Source organism: Phocoena phocoena, chromosome X (assembly GCF_963924675.1).
Source record: "Phocoena phocoena chromosome X, mPhoPho1.1, whole genome shotgun sequence".
In the NCBI taxonomy this organism is placed as follows: Eukaryota; Metazoa; Chordata; class Mammalia; order Artiodactyla; family Phocoenidae; genus Phocoena; species Phocoena phocoena.
Window position 1 is genome coordinate 36594800 of NC_089240.1, and position 19568 is coordinate 36614367.

At 36.6% G+C, this 19568-nt stretch overlaps 1 protein-coding gene across 6 annotated transcripts in view; it reads right to left on the bottom strand.

Moving 5' to 3' along the window:
• CASK (calcium/calmodulin dependent serine protein kinase) overlaps nt 1-19568 on the bottom strand; it is a 386140-nt gene that overhangs the window by 47540 nt on the left and 319032 nt on the right. For all 6 annotated transcript variants that reach the window (XM_065900912.1, XM_065900915.1, XM_065900911.1 and 3 more), the window contains 3 exons: nt 17529-17609; nt 11135-11323; nt 2630-2708 (listed from right to left, as the gene is read on the bottom strand). In XM_065900912.1, coding sequence (XP_065756984.1) covers nt 2630-2708; nt 11135-11323; nt 17529-17609 — 349 coding nt within the window. The remainder of the gene's footprint in view (nt 1-2629; nt 2709-11134; nt 11324-17528; nt 17610-19568) is intronic.

Here is a 19568-nt window from a genome sequence, read left to right on the forward strand (position 1 = left end):
TAATAAAACAGCTTTGAATATATAAAACCAAAAGTGAGAGATCTATAAGTAGAAATAGAAAAACTCTGCCATGATAATTGGAATATTTCGACAATTACTGATAGGTCAAACAGACAAGAAATTAGTCAGTATATAGAATATTTGAACAAAAAAATTAACCTCAAGCAATCATATAGAGAATTCTGCATGCAACAATTAAAGAATAAACAGTCTTCTTACGTACACACGGACCATTTACAAAAATGATTAAAGTGCTATGCCATAATGCAAGTCTCAACAAACCTCAAAGAAATGGTGTCATACAGACCACATTTTCTGACCCCAGTGCAATTAAGTTAGAAGTAAAACATAAAAAGATATACAGGAAATCCTCTTAAATGTGGTACATAAAAACATTTCTAAATAACTTGTGGGTCAATGAAAAATATAACACTAGAAATTCAAAAATACTTAGAATTGAATCACAATAAAAATGCTTCATATCATAACTGGTGGGATACTGATAAAACAGTACTTAGAGAGGTAGAGTTTAACCTTAAATGCATATATTAGAGATGAAGAAAGACTGGAATAAATGAACTAAGTGTTGAATTTTAAAAGTTAGATAAAACCAATAGAAAGTAGAAGGAAGGAGAAAATAAAAATTAGGTCATAAAACAATAAAATAGAAAATAAATATACAATGGAGAGAATTAACAGAACCCAAAGTGGGTTTTTGAACAAACCTCTGGTAAGTTGATCAAGAGAAAAAAGACAAGGCACAAATAAATATTAGGAATAAAGGGTACATAATTACAGAGACAGCAGAAAATAAAAAGGTAAGTGGACACTAAGAAGAAGCTTACTAGAATAATTTTAAAAACTTAAGATTTTTTCAGAAAAATGTAATTTACCAGAACTCACTCAAGATATAGAAAGGCTGAATAGCCTTATGAATGTTAAAGAAATTGAAACAGTGGTAAAAAAAAAAAAAATCTTCCTTAAAAGAAACCAAACACAAAACATCAGCCCCTGATAGTTTTATAGGCAAGTTCTACTAAACTTACAGGCTACAAATCATTCCAGTATTATACAATATTCAGAGAACTCATGAAGAGAGGTTCTCCAAGTCATTTTATGAGGCCAATGTAACTTTGAAACTAACATCAGACAGAGAGACACAGGAAGGAAAATTAACTACAGGCCAGTCTCACTCCTAATTGCAACCACAAAAATCTTAAACAAAATAATAGCACATAGAATCAAGCAGTACATACCAAAAGATAATACACAATGACTAAGTTGGGTTTATCTGAAAAATGCCAGGAGGGGGGTGGTTATCATTAGGATGTCTTTAAAAGTCATTCACCACATTAATAGGTAAAAAGAAAATAAATCATCTCAGCAGATGCAGAAGAAGCATTTGATAAAATTCAAAACCCAATCATAATTAAAATGTCCAGCAACTAAATATAAGAGAACTTCTTCAGCCCTAATAAAAGGTATCTACTAAAAATCTATAGTAAATATTCTTCTTCATGGGGAAACATTGGAAAGCTACCTTTTAAAAACAAGAATAGGACAAGGATGTTCACTATACCACTTCTATTAAAGACAGCAAGTTTTTGCCAGTGCGGTAATATAAGAAAAAGAGATTAAAGAAATAATGGTGTTGTGACTTTACTGAATTTATAGCAAGTTATTAAAAATAATAAACAAAAAATTCATACAGGAATTTAAAACCAAACATTCTCCTGTGTGAGTGCTATCCACTGATGAAACCTACAGATTCCTCTGAAGGCAGCAGTAATGCCAGACACAGCAGTCATCTCTAAAGAGGACAAGAAGGCACTAAAAGGCTTATGGTGTTACCTCTTGCTCTCCAGGGTTAAGGAAAGAGGTGTTAAGTACAAAAATAACACGATCTCAAAGAAAGGAAGTCTAATTTTTGGACAGGAGAATCATTTTTGGATCAGGCTCTAAATACTAATGCATACAACTCAGTCCTTTCAAAGAGGAGCCTAAACCTACGTGTCTAAATCCCATCCACCTGAGGGTTAACAATAGTTCCACTTTCTCAAAAAAATCATTCTTTGTCTACTTTGGTCCTTTCTCAGAATGACTGCACTTATTGTAGCAGGTATTAAGAAGTTAATCACAGATTTGATATCTCTTATTTTACCATTTAAATTTTATATTGTTATTTATCAAATTCTAACTTCCTAATTTATAAATAGTATATCTCATTCCTGAATGAATGAGAGAGCAATTCTTCAACTGTCATTTAACTTTGCAAATATCTATCTATCTATCTTGTATCCCAGTACAGATGTCTTCCACATATCCTGAGGCCTGATATGATAATACTTTATCTCCCATGGCCTCTAATAAGTCAGGATCTAAAGAGTGACTCAGAGATGCTCCTGCAACAAGACTATAATATACCCTCCCTTGAGTATCTACAGATTGGAGCATGTGGAGATGAATAAAAGTGAATGGAGGCCAACAATGATTAAAACCAAAGACAGATAACTTAAATAAATCATTTATATAAAACATAAATGAAACTGATCTTTTATATGGATCATAAAACACTAGGCTACAGGAAAAAAATTAAGGAAGGAAAGAAAGAATTATACATGGAACTTACCTTGCCTATGAATCATGCCCCCATGCATGATTCTTGCAACAATACAGTGATTTAGCTCATTCATTTTTAAAGTGATTCCCTGTAAAAAGTTAAGGAAAAACAGAATTACCATAAGAGGGCACTTCTTTTTATATTTGTGATTTTGCTGTAGATAACCTTAATTACAAAAGTTAGGAAAACATTAAAGAAAATACGGAAAATGGAGGAGAAAACTCTATTATGCCATGACAGAAATATTAACTTTGATATTTTGATTAGTGTAATAATAGTACACATACATTTTGTATAATGTTTTTTAATCCTATAATTATTTTCCATGTTGCTAATTTAAAACTTTTTTATCGATGTATAATTGACATATGCTTATGTAAAGTGTACAATTTGACAAGTTTGATATATGTATACATGTGTGAAACCACCACCACAATCAGGATAATGAATATATCCATCACTCCCAAAAGTTTTCTCATGCCCACTGGTAATCTACTTACATCCCTCCATGCCCTGTTCCCCAACCTCAACATCCCTAAGCAACCATTGATATGTTTTCACTGGCTATAGATTAGTTTTCACTTTCTATAAATGAACTCATACAGTATGAACTCTTTTATGTTGCTTTTTTTACACTCACAACGTGAAATTCAACTACATCATTGCATGTATCAATAGTTCATTCTTTGTTCTTGCTGAATATTCCACTGCATGGATATACCATTTTGTTTATCCATTCATCCACTGAATTGCTTCTAGCTTTTGTCTCTTATAAATAAAGCTGTATTAATGGATTAGTCTCCACTTGGCCATGATGTATTTTTCCTTTTCTAAGATATGGGTTTGTTTAGAATTTTTGCATCTATACTCACGAGGGTTACTGGTCTGCAGTTTTCTTTTCTTGCAAAATGTCTGTTTTGGGTATCAGGGTCATAATGCTAGCTGCCTCTTCCTCCTTCTCCTTCTCATCAAAAATAGTAAGTTGGGAAGAATTCCTTCCTTTTCAATGTTTTGGGAAGAGTTTGCATACAAATTAGTACTGTTTATTACATGTTAGGTAGAATTTACCAGTAAAGCCATCTTGGCCTGGAGTTTTCTTTGAGGGATTTTTTTTTAACCTAAATTCAATTTTTAAATAGTATAGGGCAATTCAGTTTATTCCTTTTTAAGTGAGCTTTGGTAGTTTCTGTCTCCCAGTGAATTTGTCTATTTCATTTAAGTTGTTGAATTTATTGACATAAAGTTGTTTACCATATTTCCTTATTATTCTTTTTATATCTGTAGTAATATCACTTCTCTTATGAATGATACAGGTAATTAGTGTCTTTTTTTTCCTTGACTGATCTGATCTTGTCAAAGGAAAAGTTTTATTGATTTTTCTATTGTTTTTATTTTCTATTTCATTGATTTCCACTTTGATCTTTATTATTTCTTTTCTTTTACTCACTTTGGGTTTAATTTGCTCTTTTTGTTCTAGTTTCTTAAGGTAGAAGCTGAGGTCATTGTTTTATTTCTTCTTTTTAACATTGGTGTTTAGTGCTACACATTTCTCCCTAAGTACTGCTTTAGCAGTATCCCACAAGTTCTGGTATGTTGTGGTTTCATTTCATTCACTTCAAAATACATAAAAATTTCCCTTTTGATTTCTTCTTTCATCCATGGGTTATTTAGAATTGGATAATTTAGTTTTCAAGTGCTTGGGGATTTTCCCAGACATCTTTCTGTTATTCATTTCTAATTTAATTCCATTGTGGTCTGAGAATATACTTTGATATTAATAGAGTCACTCCAGCTTCCTTTTGATTAATGTCATCATCATAGTATACCTTTTTCCATCCTTTTCCTTTGAAAAGATTTGTCTTCATGTATAAAGCATTTCTTGCAGGCAGTATATAATTCAGTTTTGCTTCCTCCCCACACACCAACCTGACAACCTCTGCTTTTTAATTTGGGGAATTTAGACTATTTACATTTAATGTGATTACTGATACAGTCAGGTATAAATATATCTTCTTGCTATTTGATTTCTACTTGTCCCATGTTCCCCTTTTCCTGCCTTCTTTTGGATTTATTTTCATACTATTTTTCTCTCCTGTTTTCTTATTAGCTATAATTGTTTTGTTGTTTTAGTGGTTGCTTTAGGGTTTATAGCATACATCTTTAACTTATCAGTCTACCTTCAAGTGATATTATACCATGTCATGTACAGTATAAGAACCTTATAACATTATACTTCCACTTCTTTCCTCCTGACCTTTGTGCTGTCATACATTTTACTTTTACATGTCAAAAAACCCCAAACAGGGCTTCCCTGGTGGCGCAGTGGTTGAGAGTCCACCTGCCGATGCAGGGGCCACGGGTTCGTGCCCCGGTCCGGGAAGATCCCACATGCCGTGGAGCGGCTGGGCCCGTGAGCATCCAGAGCCTGTGCTCTGCAGCGGGAGAGGCCACAACAGTGAGAGGCCCACGTACCACAAAACAAACAAACAAAAAACCCAAACACATTGCTATTATTTTTGTTTAGACTTCCCTTTATCTTTGAGAGAGATTTAAATGATAAGGATGTCCTTTAACATTTCATATACTGTAAGTCTACTGAATTATTTCAGTTTTGATATGTCTGAAAATGTTTTTATTTTACCTTTATTTTTTGATAGATACCTTTGCTGGGTTTAGAATTCTAACCTGAGAGGTTTTTTTTTTTCCCCTTTCAGTACTTTAAGTCATTGTTCTTCTTCTTCTTCTTCTTCTTTTTTTTTTTCTGCATTATGTGGGCCTCTTACTGTTATGGCCTCTCCCGTTGCGGAGCACAGGCTCCAGATGCACAGGCTCAGCGGCCATGGCTCACGGGCCCAGCTGCTCCGCGGCATGTGGGATCTTCCCGGACCGGGGCACGAACCCACGTCCCCTGCATCAGCAGGCGGACTCTTAACCACTGTGCCACCAGGGAAGCCCCCATTGTTCTTCTTAATTGTACTGTTTCTCATAAGAAATCTGATATCATTCTTATCTTTGTTCCCCTGTATGCAACATTTCTTTTTTATCTCTGTTTTTAAGACCTATTTATCATAGGTTCTAAGCCATTTGATTATGAGGTACCTTGGTGTTGTTTTCCTCATTGTTGTTTTGTTGTGCTTTCCTGTTGTTGTGCTTGGGGTTCATTGTGATTCCTGCATCTGTGGATTTATAGTTTTCATCAAGTTTGGAATGTTTTCAGTCATTATTTCTTCAAATATATTTCCTGTTTCTTCTTCACTGTCTTCTCCTTCATAGACTCCAAGTAACCAAATATTAGGCTGCTTGAAGTTGTCCCATAGCTCAGTAATATTCTTTTCATTTTTTAAAATTCTTTTTCTTTCTGTGTTTTGTTTTGGATAGTTTCTATTGCTATGTCCTTTGAGTTCACTAATCTATTCTTCTGAAATGTTTAATCTGCCATTTATCCCATAGTGCAATTTTTCTGCTAATTCTAATATCTTTGTCAGTTGCATGTCAGTTTTGACTGATTATTCTCCACATTATAGGTCACATTTTCCTGCCTCTTTACATGCTTAGCAATGTTTGATTAGATTGCAGACTTTGTGAATTTTATCTTATTGCATGCTGGATTTTTTTTTTTTTTTTTTTTTTTTTTTGCGGTTTGTGGGCCTCTCACTGCTGTGGCCTCTCCCGTTGCGGAGCACAGGCTCTGGACATGCAGGCTCAGTGGCCATGGCTCACGGGCCCAGCCGCTCCACGGCATGTGGGATCTTCCTGGACCAGGGCACGAACCCGTGGCCCCTGCATCGGCAGGCGGACTCTCAACCACTGCGCCACTGGCGAATCCCTAGATTTTTTTCTTGTAAATATTCTTAAGCTTTGTCCTGGGATGTAGTTCAGTTACTTGGAAATAGTTTGATCCTTTGGGTCTTGCTTTCATGATTTGTTAAGGCAGGTCTGGGGCAATTCTCTATCTAGGGCTACTTACTCCTCATTACTGAGGCAAGATCTTCCTAAGCACTCTACTCAATGGCCCTTGAATTGGTTTTTCTAGTCTGGGTGGTGGAAACAGGCAGTGAGTGTTGGGCACTGTTCCCTCTCATCCTTTTGGATGGTCTTTCCTTGGCTCCGGGTAGGTTCCTTTCATAAATGTGCTGATCATTATTCAGATGAATACCTGAGGGGGACCCTCTATAGATCTCTAGGGTTCTCTCTTTGTGCAGCTCTCTCCTCTTCAGTATTCTGTCCTATGAACTTTAGTTCTTTGGTCTTCCCAGGCCCTCAGCTCTGTCTCTTCAGGGAGTCTGCCTGCTCTGCCTCAGTTCCCCCTCACTGTGTTGTGACTTGGAAACTCTCGCATGTCAGTAAGGTGGGGTAATCACAGTGCTCACCTTATTTGCTTACCGTTTCTTAGGGATCACTGTCCTTTGCTGCCTGATGTTCAATGTCTTGAAAACTGTTACTTCATTTTGTGTGTTTAAAATTTGTTTTGGTTGTTTCAGGTGAGAGGGTAAATCTGTTCCTGTTACTCCACCTTGGTTGGAAGTGGAAGCTCTATATACTTAATGCCAGAATACTATTCTATGGAATAGATTACTTTTACTTTCCAATTATTCACCATTATATGAGAAGCTTTCATAAACATATTTTTGTACTAGACTTGGTTGATTCTAAGAGTCACATGGGGACCTTTTAAATAATATTAACTTTATTTATTTTATATTTTATTTATTTATTTTTGGCTACATTGGGTCTTCGTTGCTGCACGTGGGCTTTCTCTAGTTGCTGCAAGCAGGGGCTACTCTTCGTTGTGGTGCACGTGCTTCTCATTGAGGTGGCTTCTCTTGTTGTGGAGCACGGGCTCTAGGCACATGGGCTTCAGCAGTTGTGGCATGCAGGCTCAGTGGTTGTGGCTCGCAGGCTGTAGAGCACAGGCTCAGTAGTTGCAGCACATGGGCTTAGTTGCTCCGTGGCATGTGGGCTCTTCCCAGACCAGGGCTTGAACCCATGTCCCCTGCAGTGGCAGGCAGATTCTTCCCACTGTGCCACAAGGGAAGTCCAATATTGAGTTTTAAACTCACTCTTTGGATTTAGATTCAGGAAGTGTGGAATAGAGCCCAGATCTGTATTTTTAACAAGCTCCCTTGCTGAAAACTGGTCTTAAATTTGAGATGATTAGGGGTAGGGGAACTCTGTCTTATCTTCTTCATTGGAAAATAACATTCTGTTAGAAAGTTCCATGAAACTACTTGAGACATTATAATCTAGACCCTATCTGAATTTGTACAGTTCTATAAAATATAACTTTGCATGGTTCCTATTTTGTGGTTCTTAGATGTGGTAGGCAAGCAATTTAAAAAACTGGTTTACCAAATGTTTCTAGTTCCACATTCAACTGTATTGTTCAAGTATCATTTCCAACTTGTATATTCAATCAGCATCTATGGTTACCAAGAGAAGGTGTTCCTGGAAAAATGTTGTAAATTAATGTGTAAGTCAAATCTAATTTCAGAAGGGAAATGATAGTATGATGGGGGTTCCATCTTTGAAATTAATAAATTAATGTATTCATTCAACCAGTATTACTGTGAACCTGTTATATGGCAGACACTCTGCTCGACACAGTAGTGAATGAGATAGACAGGGTCTCTCATGGCTAGGGAAAGTTCACCTCAAACCGACTGGAGTTAATATTTATTATTTTGTCTACTTCAAACATTTCTCTGCAGAGAGGAATTGATTCATGGTTTCTCTGTTCATAAGTTCCCAAATTCCAGGGAAAGGATTTGGCCCAGTTACTGCTGAACCTACCCCAGCTTGGGGTAAACTCCTGGCTTTTCCTTGTTTACATAAGCCTCTCCCCTGTTTTCTAAGCCATTTTAAGTTTGGTCTTTAACACCTGCAACTATGGGAGTACCAATCAAGAGAAATAATTATAAGTGAGATGTTAAAAATGGGAAAACAAGGGTGTAATGGGAGTATAACACCCTTGGGAGATGGACCCAGCATACATAGTTGGATACATTGTAGAAGGTCCAAAAAGCAAAAGAGATCATACAGGTATATCCTGCATGGTAATATAATGTTTTTAACAGGACAAATAAGCAAGCAAATGAAGCTGTATTAAATGTAATAGAAAACTATATTATTGAAAATGTATTTCACATAAAAATAATTTCTGTTTTTATGGCAACCAATTAAAAGAAGAAATACACACCTTCACTAGGATCACAGAAGATGGAGGACAGGAGGGCTTCTTTAAGGAGACTTTTAGGGAAGAGTCAAGGCCATTTTGTGCTTTCTGAAAAATGTAACTCAGGGGTGCAGTTTTACGCTTTTACTCAGTCTATGTTTCTATGTAGTTAACCATACAGAAGATCAAGCAACTGTCATTGGGTTGCTTTAGAATATGACGATCACAAGACATTTCTGGGCCTCCTTCTTGTGGTCACTTCCACTTTCCCGTCTGCTCTGATTGGCTGAACATCACCCCTCCTCCTGCTTCTCTGACGCAGCCTTCTCTCCGCTATAGCTCTGTCATAACTGCACCCGTTAAACAAACTGTGCTAAAGTGCATATTTACTTGTTTAATGTAGGTAGCCCTGGGACTTCCCTGGTGGTCCAATGGTTAAGACTCCACACCTCCAGCGCAGGGGGCACAGGTTCGATCGCTGGTCGGGGAACTAAGATCCCGCATGCCCCACAGCATGGCCCCCACTCCAAAAAAAAAAAAAAAGTAGGTAGCCCTGTGGAAACTGAGTTCGAGGAAGGGGCCATGTCTTATCTGCCACTACATCATTGGCGTACAGTGATCTGCACATAGTATAGGCACTTAAAAAAATTTGCTAAATGAGTGAATGAATATATAAAATGAATGAGGGGAATATTAGACTTTCGGAGCTGGGTGGGATTTTGGGGATCATGTAGTCAAGCACACTTTTGGTAATACTTGCTAAGCAAAGTATGAGCAAAACGAGGCCCACTGACATGAAGTGATTTGCCCGAGGTACCCAAAAGTTGCTACTGCCCCGCACTCTTTTAAGTCAAAGAGTTGCTTGGAGAGCACCAGATTGGTGAGGCGATTTGCATGTCCCCTGTCTGCTGTAAGTCCTGAGATAATATAGTATGACTGGCAAAGAACAGTAAATGAGAATTACAACCCGAATGTCTAGAGTTGAGGGCTTTCTGGAAATTGCAATCATAGGATCACTGCTCTGTAACTCTTCCTATAACTTGGAAAGCAACTGGGCAACTTTCTTAAGTAATTTGTTTTCCTATATCCCAATATCCCTTTTCTATGCTCTGAGGAAAACATATGAATGCATACGTTTGAATGTTTTCCTTTTCCCTAAAGAAATGATTTCTCCTAAAACTTGGGACTTTCCCAATATCCCCTGTCTCAGTAGGCAGCATCATTGTCCATCTGGCTGTGAAAAGCCTAAAGCTTAGGGTCATCCTCAATACTTGCTTCTCCCTCAGTCCCCAATGTCAATCCATTATCAAGGTCTTTTGTTAAATCTATTCACTTCTTTCCATTTGACATCCATCCCTCTAGTTGAGTTCCATCATCTCTCCCCGTATTACTGTAGTAACAGTCTCTTAACTGGTCTCCCTATATCCACTCTTGTCCCCCTCTAATCCATTCTCCAGAGTAATTATTTCTAAAATGAAAATCTGATCTTATCTCCCTGCTTAAAACTCTTCAATAGCCTCCCACTGTTTTTAAGATAAAAAACAGAATCAACACTTGTGAGGTCCTGTTCCTGCCGTACACCTTGTTTTCTACAGTCCAGCTGTGGTGCCTTCTTTCCATTTTAAAAACTATGCTAAGAGCCTTTTCACTAGCAGGTTTCTGCATATGCTACTTGGTTTGCCTGGATGGTCTCTACTCTCCCTGCCCCCTCTGTTCAGTTAACATCAAGGAGCCTCTCCTTGATCTTCCCAACCTATGAAGATTCTATGAGGATGAGGCAGGGTTCAGCATCATTCTATTCCAATGCTACACCTAAGTACTGAGAAAACAAATTCACATCAAATAGGTAGACATGAATGGAAGGAATTTTATTTTAGCAATGGCACTCAATTCTTTGAATGTCTTCCGAATTAGTCTTCCTCTAATTTTGTTGAAGGCAAAAGATCTGGAAACCACTAGACTTGTAAAAGGAATTTTAGACGTTCACTTTTTCAACACCAATTCCAGTATTTCAAACTGTACCTTTCTTTGCTGCCCCAGAGGTTTTTACACTCTAGACTAATATACCAGGTCTGTCCTTTTTTGTTGTTGTTGAAGAGCAACTGTGAAAGGAGAGGTGGGAAGGAAAGCCAACATACCTTAGGCATGGTGTCAGGCAGAACAATTTTAGGTGGGGGTGGAGGGGTATGGTGGTGGCTTATTTAGGATCTGGAAACTGGTTTCTTTAAAACTATCCATGCCCTCCTTTCCTCCCCACCTCCTAGTAGTATAGGTGGAAGGTAGCTGCTATAACTCATGCTTGGATTTTATGAGAACCCAGAAAACTTTCTTTTCCTACTTACCATTGGTTCATCTGTGTTCTTTTGGAACTGGACCAGGCGAACTCTGGTCACGTTCTCCATATCCATGTCTCCATTTGCGCTTTCTGGAGAATCACCATTTAAATAGGGAGAAGTGGGAGGAGGTGTAACCCTCAATGCTTCATCACTGTAAACTTCATGTGCCACTACATCGTGAGTCTGAAGTAAGGCCTGATATTTTACGAAGGAAATAAAATATTAATAATAGAACTATTCCAGCAGAAGTCTATTATATAAACATATATAAAATTATTCTTTGCCTCTCAAAGGTATCTCTCATCTAAAGAGAACTCAAAGCACATTACACCTAGATATAGCCATGCCATAATTTCTTTGTGATAAATAATCATGATAGATGGATTTTTAAAAATGAAGGAACAAATGAAAGAATGAGTGAGCTAATCAATGAATGGATGTGTTTGTTGACTATCTGGGTAAGAGGTGTTGTCTGATGCTATGAAAAAGTGCCCAACTAACTTGTTCAATTAAAGTCTGACATAATTCAATTTCGAATAATTTAGCAGAAAGAATCATTTGTACATAGAGCTGGCAAATTTGTGCTGGGGCTTAAAATGGAAACAAATTTAAAAAGAAACATGCAATAATTGGTGCATTGAGCAAACGTCTTACATCAATGGTATTAACAATAACTCTGCTATATAACGCAAAGGGTAATTTATAACATACATCTTAGTAAAAGAAATAAAAACACACACAAATGTACCTGAAGAAATGTAATTTCCCAAAATATCACATGATATGGAGCTCAAAATCTAAACCTATTTAATGTTTTTGTTCATTTCTACTTTTTGGAGCACTTGCATAAATAAAAAGTAAGTTGACAGTTATTATTATGACTTCTTTTTGCAAAGCCCATTAACAAAGAAAAAGTGATTTCTCTGTATTGATATCTCCATATGTCATCTTGGTGAAACTGGGTAATAAATATCCCTTGTTTCCCTAAAAGAGGCTATTCTTCCACTTACTGTACATTTTCTGCCATCATAAGAAAGTTTTTAATAAGCATGAATATTTGAACATTTCTACTTCAAAGAGAATTTTACAGCTAAGTATCAGTATGTTTGGTGCTTTATGCATTATATTTTCTTATATTTTCTTATAGTTATAGTACTAACTATAAATTCAGTTTTATTTTAATCTGTGATCTGTCTGGTAATGAAATATCTAGAGATAATGAAACATAATTAAAATCACCTTAAAAGTATACCTTGTAGCATCTTAAATTAAGTTATTTAATTAAAAGATTTACCAAAGTCATGACTTGGCTATTTTAGGTACTTTAAAGGTACGCATACGACGCAAAAATAAGGTAACAATGTGGTAAAATCATAAAGAAGATGATGTTGATCAGACATCAATAGAGCATATGCTTGGAGCAATATACCCATTTTTTTAAAAGCATCTTTATTGGAGTATAATTGCTTTACAATGTTTTGAATTTGTAATGGAAATGCCGGATGTTTCCAAGATCTCAGAGGGCTGGTCTAAACTGGGATCTAGATGAGGAGCACTGAAGGGCACTAAGCAGCGCAGCTTGAAAGCAGGGCTCCACAATGGTCCTGGGGACCTTGGCTTCCTGACCAGTGCCCTGACTACACCCTGCACTAGTACCCCAGGCCAAAGTGGTGGTGGTTATGGTATGTGGGGAAATCCCTCTTTTCCCTGTTTAACTGTAGCCACTTAAGAGACTAAGATTTAGGGCAGAAAGTAAAAATCAATAATAGACAAACTGAAAAGTTTCATCTGTTAAAATTAGGTTCATTGTATTAATTATAGATGTGTCGTCTATAAACAGTGAATTTTAAAACAATTTTTAAAAAAACATGCTTTGTATGACTGGAGGATATATACCCAGGTAAACAGAGAACCAAGCTTCATTAGGATAATGCCAGCTACATGGGTTGGAGAAAGTGTTTGTACTGCTTTTTGCAAATGATTTCTATCCATCCTTTTAAATTATACAAGCAAACACTTGTATTTAATGTATTATTTATAAGGAAGGATAAGCCCACAATCATAAAAATAATACTAAAATTGAACTTTAATAACAAATAGGGGTTTGCCAGTGGTGGGAGGGGGAAGGAGAAGGAAAGAAATAAGTGCGGAAGATTAAGAGGTACAAAATTCCAGTTGCAAAATAAACGAGTCACAGGTATGAAATGTACAGTGTGGGGAATATAGTTAATAACTATGTAATATCTTTGCATGGTGACATATGGTAACTGATTTATTGTAGTGATCAGTTTGAAATACACAGAAATTTTGAATTAATTTGCTGTGTAACAGGAACTAACATAGTGCTATAGGTCTATTATACTTAAAAAAAAATAACAAACAAACTTACAGAAAAAGAGATCATATTTGTGGTTACCAGAGGTGGAGATGGGGTGGAGGGATGGGGAAGTAGATGCAGACAGTCAAAAAGTATGAACTTCCAGTTATAAGATAAATAAGTACTAGTGATGTAATGTACAACATTATAAATATAATTAACACTGTTGTATGTCATATAAAAAAGCTGTTAAGAGAGTAAATCTCAAGAGTTCTCATCAGAAGAAAAAACTTTTTTTCTATTTCTTTTCTTTCATACCTGTATGACATGATGGACGTTCACTAAAATTATTGTGATAATCACTTCATGATGTATGTAAATCAAATCATTATGTTGTGTACCTTAAACTTATACAGTGCTGTACGTCTATTATATTTCAATAAAACTGGAAGTAGAAACAATAAATAAAATAAAATAAAATTGAACTTTAAGAGAAAAATCCTTAAATTATATCACCAAATGAGGTCATACTTGATATTAACCACTATTTGCCACTGGAAAAGACTGCTACCACAAAATGAAACTTAATCCAATGCATATGCAAACAGAAAAAAAGGGGTCACTTACAGATTGTTAAAAAAAAAAAGCCATTAAAAGAGTATGCCAAATAAAAAATAAGGAAATCAGAGTTTGAATATTTTTCTTCAAGTATGTCATGAGGTATGATTTAGCAATTGTTACTAAGCTGAAATAGCTATTATTTTTAATTACATAAGAAGAATCATGTAATAGGAAGTACTTCCATATGTAAGTAAAAAGGATGTGGACAAGACAACTAAGAACTTCAGACCAAAGTGGGAAAAATTCATTTAAAATGTATAGGAAAGGGACTTCCCTGGTGGTGTAGTGGTTGAGAATCCGCCTGCCAAGGTCGGGGACAAGGGTTTGATTCCTGGTCCGGGAGGATCCCACATGCCGCGGAGCAAATAAGCCCGTGCGCCACAACTACTGAGCCTGAGCTCTAGAGCCTGCACCCCACAACTACTGAGCCTGCGTGCTACAGCTACTGAAGCCCATGTGCCTAGAGCCCGTGCTTTGCAACAAGAGAAGCCACCGCAATGAGAAGCCCTTGCACCGCAACGAAGAGTAGCCCCCGCTTGCCGCAACTAGAGAAAGCCCGTGCGCAGCAACGAAGACACAATGCAGCCAAAAAAACAAAAACCAAAAAATAAAATTTATAGGAAAAAATACGAAATTTAGGTTTGAAAGTGGTTCCTCTGGCTTCTGAATTACAATTACAAGTCATAAAATTAATCACTTAATAATGAAGCTTTCATATCAACCTAAGGCGATTTTTAACCATCTTGTATTTTGGGAAAGTAGGATACAAATTTGCTTTTAAAAAACAGGATCTAGAACAGAAAATTTTAAAGGAAAAAGTTAAAGCACTGACATTCTATTCTGTTTATATTGTCTTTACCCTTAATGTTTTATATTTTACAACTGCAATAAGCAAAGGATCTGTTCTTTTTTAAAAAATAAGTCTTTCAAATGGAGTAACTGAAGGATAGTGTAATAATATTTTTTATCATGACCTCTACTCTAGAGTACACATTAAAAAAAAATTAAATCTATACTGTTTTACTCTTAATTACTGTAAATATTTATAAGTATCTGTATTTTTAAGTATAAGGTAATCCAATATTAAATCCTCATTTTAATGATCAGAAAGCAAAGAAAAAGTCAGATAATTGAAGAAATAAGTATAAAATTATAAATATGCTAAGAATAACTCCCAGACCTTGGTATAATAAAAATTATAAGCATTAAAATATTTTCCTTTAGCTATTAATATTTCTTTAAAAATACCAGATTTTGAAACCATGATCTTTCTTTAAAATTTTTTTTTTTAACTGGAGTATAATTGCTTTCCAATGTTGTATTAGTTTCTGCTGTACAGTGAAGTGAATCAGCTATATGTATACATATATCCCCTCCCTCTTGGACCTCCCTCCCCACCAATCCCACCCATCTAGGTCGTCACAGAGCATGGAGCTGAACTTCCTGGGCTTTATAGCATGTTCCCACTAGCTATCTATTTTACGCATGGTAGTGTATATATGTCAATCCTAATCTCCCAATTCATCTCACCCTCTCCTTCCCCCACTGTGCCCACATGATCTTAAAATGCTTATAAGATAGAAACCTCCAGCATTTAAAAGTTTAACACAGTATATATAGCTTGGAATTATATTTGCCACATGGGACATTATCCAAACATATGCTTATTTGGGAATGACCAATGAGTTCAAATTAAGTTTGTAGGAAAATCGATACTCATTACAAGTCAACCCATATTTAAGAGCACAGGCTTTGGAGCCAGTAAGATCTGGGTTTTGAACCTCAATGAGGCCACTTACTAGGTGGGTGACCTAAAGCAAGCCTCTCTGCCTTTCTAAGGTGTGGTTTCCTCTCTGAACTGTAAAACGGAGTTAATCACATCACTTCACATCCCAGCCATCAGCAAGTCCTGTCATGTCTAACCATCTCTAAAGTAGAATCCCAATTTGCTCATTTTCCACCAGCCCCGTCCTTCTTCAAGCCTCTACCACCTCACAACAGCCTCCTAATTTGGTCTCCCTTTTTAAACTCTTAACCCCACTATAGTCCATTCTCTACACAACAACCCCAGCAATCTCTAAAGCACAGTTCTCACAATATTTTCCTGCTTGCAATCACTCAGTGTCATCCTACTGCAATCAGGAGAAAAACCAGACTCCTTACCATGGTCTGGAAGGCCCTATGTGGTCTGGCCTCTGCCACCCTCTCCAGCTCTTCTTGTACCACCCTCTCCCTTGTTTACTATATCCCAGCCACAATGGCCTTACTTCTGTACTTTGACCCTACAAAACTCTTTCCTGCCTCTGGGCCTTTGCATTTGCTCTTCCCCATGCTTGGACATTCAGAAAGTTTGTTCTTTCATATAACAAGTCTCAGCCCACATGTTGGCTCCTCAGAGGGGCTTTCCCCTGACTATCTGAAGTAGCTTCCACTTTACTATCATCTCTGCCCCATTATCCTTTTTTTTTTCATAGTTATTATCACTATATGAAGTTATATTGTTTGTTTTACTTGCTCACTGTCTGTCTCTAGCTCACCTATCCACGTCTCACCTAGAATGGAAGTTCGTTTGTCCTATTCACCACTGTCCTTAGTGCCCAGCACAGTGCCTGGCATATAGTAGGCATTTACGTATTTGATGAGTAAATGAAAATGTCTTTTAAGTACCTAGCTGGGTGTTCAGAAATTACAAGAATTATTTCTGAAAATGTTTACTAATAGCAGTGCACATATTAATTTCTCTCTGATGTCAGAAAAGCAAAATAAACCAAGGCTTCGAAGGTAGGTAAGTTGTGAGAGATGGGGCTGTCTGAGCTTTAATGGTTTTGAAAAAAACCTTAACCTTAAAAAAAGGATTTTATTTGGGTATATATTAATTTATTTAGCTTACTTCAAATCTGAAAGATCTATTGGTATCAAATGGTCCTACATCATTCTCAGAATTGAGCTGAGGTTACTTATCAGTTTATAGACAGACATGTCTGTCCAAAACATACAGGCTTCTATCTACGGAAAACACACTGCACAGAACAGTCAGTTGAGGTGGGGCTAACCTACCTGCAAACGGGCAAGTTCCTAATCTACTCAGTGTTTTACTGAGAACTTACTATGTGCCCTACACATGACAGATACTATGGAGTAACTAATAATATTCATTAGCTAACATTTATTAGGCATCAAGCATATCTCAGGCACTGTGCTAAGCACAGTAGATGTATCATCTACTTAATTCTTATTCCAACTCCACGAGGCTGGCAAACAGCATCTTTACAACTATGACACAAAGTAAACAACAACAAAAAGTTTTAGTGCATCTGGTATTATCTGGCATTGTAATCTTAACCGTCTGATATTATACGGCTAAAAGCACATTTAATGAAGATAGCTGTATTTCATAAGGATTAGTAAAAACTTCTTTTGAAAGTGAGGTTTTATTTCTATGGAAGTTTAATTGTTACTTACCATGAAATGAGGTTGTGTTAAAATACGCTTTAGTTCCTTTGCATCGTTATTCTCAGGGTAACATGAAATTTCTTCCAATACCTAAAAAATAAGCAAGATATTTAATAGTATAATGAGGATGCGAGATTTAGAAAATATAGAATTCTTTTAAATTAAAAATTATGAATGGATTTGTATGGCAGGCAAACTAATTATTTTGGAAAAAAATTCATCATTTTATTCAAAGGTTATTAATATATAAAACAGCTACATTTGTGGTAATAAAAAATAAAACAAATTGCTGTAATAGTCTCTGCCTTCATTACCCAACTATAACTCAAAAGATTATTGAAAAATACAAAACGAAATGACAAGTCTGTAATACATATTTATTACAGGTATAAGTAACTTAATTAAACTTAATGGGAAAATAATCTCTGCAAATCTTTTTCCAAACTCACCATCAAGATGAATCTGTAATAAAAGTTGGTAACAGCTTTCTTTTATATTAACAAAACTGTCAATTCCTTTCAGAAAGATTAAAATGACAAAGGCTCAAATAAAAACAATTTAAAGAAGAGAAAACACTTGAGTACTTTTCCTTGTAGCCTGAGAGAATCAATGTGATTCTCCACACTCATCTCCTCATCTCGGCAATGGTTCCTAGAATTAATTGCCAGGGAACCCAAGAGAATAATTTAAAAATAAGACACACAATCAAAAACTTTTCTCTTTTCACTCACATTTTCTTCACGAATTAGTTGTTAACATTTTCTCTATATAGGTTTAAACGGCTGTTTTCAAATGAAATTGTTCTTCAAAAGTTATCCCTTACCACTAGGATGGAGTTTACCCATTTAAAATTTGATTATGTGACATGAGCCCAGGGGAAGGCCTCTGTTCCTTTTCAGAGTAAACATACTACTACAGTTCCAAGTGTACATGGTTGGACTCAGAGTGGTTATACACATTGCTCTCAATCCTAAAAGTTGAGCCAATCGAGGATTGCTTCAGCAGGATTGGATGTCAGGGGCACGCAAGTCATGTACCGAGTAGGAATCTCTTGACTCGCCTTTGAGAATCTTAATTCTGGCCAGGAAGGAATGTTTTGAGGTCACTTAGCCTAAGGCTTAGATCCCAGCCAGTGCTACTCAACCACCTCCTCAGAGAAGAACAAACAAACAAACAAAAACTATAAGGTTTCCTTCTTATCTAAATGTACTCTTGTAAAACAACTATACCCCAATTAGAAAAATGTACTCTTAACAAGTGCTGGTTATGCTGTTAATTCATATTGTTTAATGATGATAAGCCAATTCTCCTTTGGTGTACTTTCTGCTTTGAGTTTCTAAACCAGTGAAACAAAAGATGAAACAATATACTCTCTCTGGTCCCCTGCTACTCTCACAGCCTATGATTTTAAACACTGAGGTGTGGTCTCTAATGCAGACAGAACCTCTCCTGACTGCTGCCCTGACCAGGTGGGCAGGCCTAGCGGCTTCCACAACCTTGGACTTGGTTCTCAGTGAATATATATTTTCCAGTACAGGTCTTGTGTTTAAAATCTGATAGGGAAGGAATTATGTCTTTCATATTCTTTCACTTAGTAATTTCACTTTATAAAATATTTTTCTGGGCTTCGCTGGTGGCTCAGTGGTTAAGAATCCATCTGCCAATGCAGGGAACACAGTTTCGAGCCCTGGGCCGGGAAGACGCCATATGCCGCGAAGCAACTAAGCCCGTGCGCTACAACTACTGAGCCTGCGAGCCACAACTACTGAAGCCCGCGAGCCACAACTACTGAAGCCCGCAAGCCACAACTACTGAAGCTCATCCGCCTACAGCCCATGCTCCGCAACAAGAGAAGCCACTGCAATGAGAAGCCCGCGCATTGCAACGAAGAGTAGCCCCCGCTCACCGCAACTAGAGAAAGCCCGCGCAGCAACGAAGACCCAACACACCCAAAAATAAATAAATGAATGAATAAATAAATAAATAAAAATATTTTTTCAAAGGAAAATATTTATTTGTATAAAGACTTTTATAATATCAAAAAGTGAT